The following is a 6,559-nucleotide window of genomic DNA, read 5'->3' on the forward strand; positions in this document are numbered from 1 at the left end:
TGTGTTGAAGCATTTTGGTAATAAGACAATATGATAAGTCACCTCAGCTAACATGATGTGTATACTCTCTTTTAAATATTAAAATTTTAGTTGAATTTACCATGGTTTTATGTCCTAGTAAACATTAGAATGGAAATATAATAAGTACACATCCTTGGGAAGTTCAGGATAAAAGCAGGTTTGTAAAGTAAATGTTCATATGTGACAATAAATTTATGATCTGGTTAATAGAAGCAATAACTGAGTTTTTGTTTAAGGGCCATTGTTAAAATGACTGGTTTGAAGCCTCTGCCTTTTGTCCTTGGAAAAGGCAAATGGAAGAGTATGTCCAGCATAAGTATCAGACAAGGACATCCAGTACCAAGTTTATCTTGAGTTATTTCCCCTGGTTTCATCATACTCTATTATTAAGCACAACCTGATGGCATGTCTTTACTCACTGTTTATCTGTATTGCTAAAGGGAGACAGAGCCTTGTGCATGATGTTCCAGGGTTCTCTCAACTAAATTGGTACTAACATTTAGTATGCTACATCTCACTGGCCAATATTTAAGGTTTCACATTATTCAGATTGCGCTTTATTATATCACATGTCACCCTTCTGTTTGAATGCATCATAAATTTCATTGTAATAGATTCATCAATATAAGAATAAGCAAATAAGCCAGACGTGTGGTGAAAATCTTCATCCCAGGACTTAGAAGGCAGAGGAAGGCATATCTCTATGAATTTGAGCCCAACGGGATCTACATAGTGAGTCTGAGGTCAGCCATAGCTGCATAGTAATACCAAGTCATGAAAAATTACAAAAATCAGCAAGTACATGCTCACTTTTAAAAGAAATGTTTAGGAACTTAATGTTCCTCTCATGCTATTATTTGTTAATTACATATTAGTATTTCATGAATATTTTGTACAGATTAATTGTGTTAATAATTCCTCTGTATTACCTACTAAAGCCTTTACCTGTGTGATGACACTAACTTATATTTGTTGTGACATTTTGTGCTTCTGAAATCAAACTGGAGTTAGGACAGTTTTCTGTCAGGTGAGATGGCACTGAGAACACAGCTCTTCACTTAAAGCTCAGAAGCGCTGGACCTTGACATTTCCAATGAGATAAACCTTCATGTCAAAGGGAAAAGTTATTTCTGAAAAGATTTATATGTCTATCTTTATTTTGTGTGCATGTATGTTTTTGCCTGCATGTAACTATGAGATCTTTGAGAATGCAGTGCTAGCAGAGGCCACTAGAGGGTGGGCGAGGGAGCCCCATGGAATTAGAGTTACCATGCCAGGTTCAGGGAACCAAACACAGAACACTTACAGCAACAGCACATTTTCCTTACACCGAGAGACCTCTAGTCCCCTCAAATGACAACCTTTTAAAGCCAAAACATACAACAGAATACCAATATAGTGAACAAAAACCAGTCACATGAGGAACACAAACTGCATAGAATTCTGGAACAGGTTTGAAACCATCTAACTTTGTTAGCATTGACTGAGATGGCTGTGCTTGTGCCAAAATAGCCATGGTCTAGTCCCAATATTCACTTTGCCTAAAGCATTTTTTAATCTTTAAAGAGGCACATGCTCTTTGTGATTCTAAGTTCAGTTCCTGACAATGGAAATAATGATACTGTCTATATTATACAGTTTTAAACATCAAAGAAGGTGTCAAACTTAGAGCATAGTGGTGAATCATAAATTGTCATTACTGTTTTCTGATATATCTATATATATATATAGATATATATATATAGATATATATATCTTGATATATATATATATAAATTACATTTAACTCACAAAAATTTTATTTTATATTATACACTTGTATCTACAAAATTTTAAAAACTGAATATTTTCATGTGAGAATACAGGATATCAATGGATGTGGCCACTGTGACCACACTCATCCTTCAATACTCGTATTTTTGTTCATCCTCCCAGATTTGACAGGGTAGATGCACTGGCATCAATTCCCTAGAAATGTTCCTGGACTCCCAGTAAGCACAACTCCAGGTACGTACAACTTTCAAAAGCTTCCAGGGATGTTGAGTTTTCATTTAAACCATGTTAGATATTGTGTATCTTAAACTATATCACAGTTGGCCCCTGCACTCCAGAGAGGTGTCCCCACCCCTCAGCAGAGGCAAGGATGATGCAATGCTGCAGGCATGGACATAAGGGGTTTGACTCTGTCCCTCTTGAGGTAGGTAGCCACAGTGATCCAGAATGACCCTCTCAGTTACTAACCAGGCCCAAACTTGGACAATGGGTTTGGGCACCCTAACATCTACTCCATTTAGGACATGCTGTAGCTTTTGAAGAGACTGGTCCTATGAAACAATATTCCTAGGATCTCCAAGACTCAGGGCAGCGATGGATGGGGTATCCCAGAGGAGTTCCAGTGAGAATCCAATGATGACGGTGTACAAGAAACCAGAGGCCTTGAACAAGACGAGTGACTCATTCAATGAACATTTGCTAGTAAAGCTAATAGGATGAAAGGGTATAATATAACACACATTGAGGTCCACAATTCTACCAGGATGAATGAAGAGGTGTTGGAGAAGTGGGAAAGAAGGAGAAGCTAAGAAGGTTTTTTTGTTTGTTCTTTTTTTGTTTGTCTGCTTGCTTCCTTCCTTGCTTGTTTTGTTTTCTTTTGTGGGAGGGCACTGCAGCGGTGAGGGGGGAAATGGAGGGATCAAGAGGTGAACAGAATTGGGGTGAATGATGTGAAATTTAGAAAGAATCAATAAAGAAGTTAAAAAAAATATGTCATGTTTCCTATGTGTGTGATCACCATCAGAAGAAACAAAAACATCAACACAGAACATGTTTGTGGTACTGTTCTGGTGAACTTTTCAGTGAACTCAACTGCCAGTGAACATCAGTGTTGACAGAAATTGGAACATGTTTGTTGCAATATCAGGCTCAAACTGTAATTCCATGAGTTTCATGTGCAGACACCAGCTGCCATTCCTCCAACAACCTTAAAACAAACCTTAAAACAAACTTAGTTTCTTTTTTTGTTTGAGAACTGTACATTTTCAAATAAGGAAACAAAACTCATACCCATACATCTCATGGGAATGTCACAAGGGAAATATCACTTAGAACCCAACAGATGAAACACAAAACAATACTTTAAGATTTCAAGGACCTATTGATATGCAGAATTCTATCCTGTGGTTCTATTGATTAATTGATCAAGAACTGTAGCTGGGCTAATGTGGATGGTCTGAAGGTTGAAGTATCCAAGACTATTAGTGGATTATAACCACCAATTTTATGTGATGATACAAAGAAATTTATTTTGGTTGTCATTATTTGGAGTGGCCTTATTGGCATGTAGGTTGTTTTGTTGAATTTGTTCCCCATAAACAGATATGACCAGATTATTGAGTGCTTGTAGTGACATTCACTGACATTGCCAGGCAGTGATGTTCTCGGTTTACCCAGAATTATAACCAACTTTGGTGTTGTCAACTGTACTTTCCATTGCTAGTTTTCATTTTGATTATCTATTATATTTTGGTAACTAATTTTCAGTTAGATTAAAAGTAGCAGGTTTCTTTTATGCTTTTTCTTATTTAGTGTTTTGATTTAACCAATCCCACTTTTTTCCCATCTGTCCACCCATATTCAGCATATGTGATCCAGACACATTTCTTCTATGCTGTTATCACTGTATTTTCTCATCTTCACTGGCTTCATATAGAGTCTCTTTTTAATTCTCTTATGGGCTCCATACTAGCTTTTGTGGCCTTGATACACTGTCACTCCTACATAATCATGTATTTTAAAAATGATAAGCTTAGAAACAACATTGAGACACAATGTACACTCTTGATCATTCAAGGCCTGTAGTACCTCACTTACTAGAATATTTTCTATTTTCTGATGTATCCATTTTCTAGGGAGTTTCCAGTCCCAGAGCATGGTTAAAGAGAAACTGCTCCTGTCTGGTAGTTCCTAAGGTCATCTCTGCACTTTGTTTTAACTTCTTTAGGTTTCAAGATTCACTGGCAATTCTCCTCTAGTTCTTGATTGCCCTGGCGATTGTCCAGCTAATTGTCTTTGCATAGCAAATTAGTGAAGTAATGTCTTCCTTTCTGTGGCTCCTTGGTTCAGCCTGGCACTGATTCACAGCTGTTTCTGCCTACATCTTCAAGGAGATCTCACCCTACTAAAGAAGGCTACAGACACATTCTCCTGCAGGAAGAGTATAGCATCCTGAGAGTCTCCTCCATCTGCACTTATGGGCTGTTTAACCAACTGCCTTCTTTTCTACAATTTCTACTCTAGACTTCTGAGTGCTGACTGAATATCACAGACATAGTTTCAATAGAGACAATGAACATTTCCCCATTAGCTGTCATTTTTCAGATAGTGACCCTCTCCTTGTTATTTCTGCTGACTTATTTTGCCTACAATTATTCTGTTGAGTATTGTGTGGCATTTCATCCAATTGGATGTGCCCAATTCTCTAACAGTCCTAACCTAAGTGTGCACAATAGTGTGTGTCTCTACTTGGTGTGACTTTACATAAGAGCTAGCTCTTAATTTCATAAGATAAAAGCTGTCACTTACTCCATCATCTGAATATGTTTAATGCTCTTAATAAAATTTTCTTACGTATAACTCTAGATATGTTCTAAATGACATTATAAATTTTTCATTACTCATCTTTTAATTTTAGATGAGATATGAAGAATTAATGTCTTTGAGTGTTTTTATAGCTACTAAAATTATCTTCTTTTATACCAATTCTAGAAAATATTAGTATATTTTCATTCTCTTACATTATACTTGATAGTATTGGCTCTCACATTCCATTGCTTCTCACAGGCCAAATATCCTAGCCCATAATGCTGCCTGTTCCATCATTATGAAGGCATATGCCTCAGCCATATGTGTGTGCTGAGGCCTTTAGATAGCTTAGAGTAGTATGCATGGTAAGAAATAATTGCCCCTGTCATTAACTTTGAGAAATTCTTGATATGTAGTCCAGGCTGAGATTGTACTCCAGAGCTCTAAAGGACATTTTGATTTAGTCATTTTTATAGCTCTTTGGATTACTAATATTTTCATTCATTTGACCAGAGAAATGGCTTTGGCCATTATTTACATAAAATCATATCCAATCACAAAATGGACTTCTGGAATCTGATCATCAAAATCATTTTATTGTCACAAACTACAGCTGGGATTCTGGGAAATTTCTCTCTTTTTTACTACTATCTCTTTCACTACGGAGAAAGCAAATTAAAGCCCACAGATTTGATTCACATGCACCTAATGGCAGCCAACACCTTGATCATTCTCTCTAGAGGAGTGCCAAACACAATGGCAGCTTTTGGATTGAAGCAGTTTGTAAATTATTTTGGATGCAGATTAATTTTATATATTCAAAGAGTTGGCCGGAGTGTGTCCATTGGCACCACCTGCCTCTTGAGTATCTTCCAGGCCATCACCATCAGTCAGAAGGAATTCTGCTGTAAGGATCAAAAAGTTAAATCTGCAAAATACATTGAATGCTGCATTGCCCTCCTCTGGGTCTTGTACATGTTGATAAATGTCATTTTCCCTGTGTACCAATTTATCCAAAGGAATAGTAAAAATGTGACAAGAAAATGGAACTTTGGATACTGCTCAACTGGTGGGCGGCATGAAATCAATGACTCCCTCTATTCCGCACTGGTGGTATGTCCTGAAATATTCTTTTCTTTTCTCATGGCCTGGTCTAGTGGCTACATGATTGTCATTCTGTACAGACACAAACTGAGTGTTCAACACATCCATAGCACTTGTAGTTCCAGGAGAATCAGTTTTGAGTCCAGAGCCACCCAGAACATCCTGGCCCTGGTGTCTACATTTCTGGCTTTTTATACTCTCTCCTCCATCTTACAAGGCTGCATTGCCCTTTTGCATAATTACAATCAGTGGCTGGTGAACATAACTTTCCTAACATCTCTATGTTTTCCTTGTTTTGGACCCTTTGTTTTTATTAATCATTACTCCATGGTGCCTAGACTTACTTGTTCCAGATCATGAAAATATCGCTTGTTCTTATTTTAAGTGTGTAAGTGATATGTTTTGTGTGGTATACAGGTTTACTTATACCTCACCTTCAGAAAGTCAGTACAAAAAGTTAAGAAGGTAATGCCTTGTCTTTTAACTATTAACAAAAGTGATGAGTCGCAGTTTTGTCAGCTGGTTGTACTAGCAGTCTCCCTGAACTTATCCCATTGTATAGAGGATGATCTCACTCTTCAATTTACACCTGCTAGGCTTCCTTTTGTCCAGCTGATGTCCAAAGGTTAAAGCAAAAATTTCTCTTAATAGAGCTGACCATATTTGGGCTTTTATTCTGCCAGGGCATTCTGAGTACTTGGTTATTTTACAGACAGCTTGTTGGTCCTACAGTCTAACTTCAAGGAAAACTAAAACTGTGTTTGGCCATGAAGTTGTGCTTCAGGAGGCCCTGGTCCATTCATTACTGTTCTACTCTGTATCAGTACCAGCAAACTTCTTCAGCTGTAACTTC

At 37.3% G+C, this 6,559-nt stretch overlaps 1 protein-coding gene across 1 annotated transcript; it reads left to right on the forward strand.

The window, feature by feature from the left end:
* The first annotated feature begins 5,154 nt into the window (after positions 1-5,154).
* On the forward strand, positions 5,155-6,066 carry LOC131901023 (vomeronasal type-1 receptor 4-like). The gene has a single exon (XM_059252364.1). It carries the CDS (start codon positions 5,164-5,166, stop codon positions 6,064-6,066), a length of 903 nt encoding a protein of 300 aa, XP_059108347.1. The 5' UTR covers positions 5,155-5,163.
* The last annotated feature ends 493 nt before the right edge of the window (positions 6,067-6,559 follow it).

Source organism: Peromyscus eremicus, chromosome 1 (assembly GCF_949786415.1).
Source record: "Peromyscus eremicus chromosome 1, PerEre_H2_v1, whole genome shotgun sequence".
Lineage (NCBI taxonomy): Eukaryota > Metazoa > Chordata > Mammalia > Rodentia > Cricetidae > Peromyscus > Peromyscus eremicus.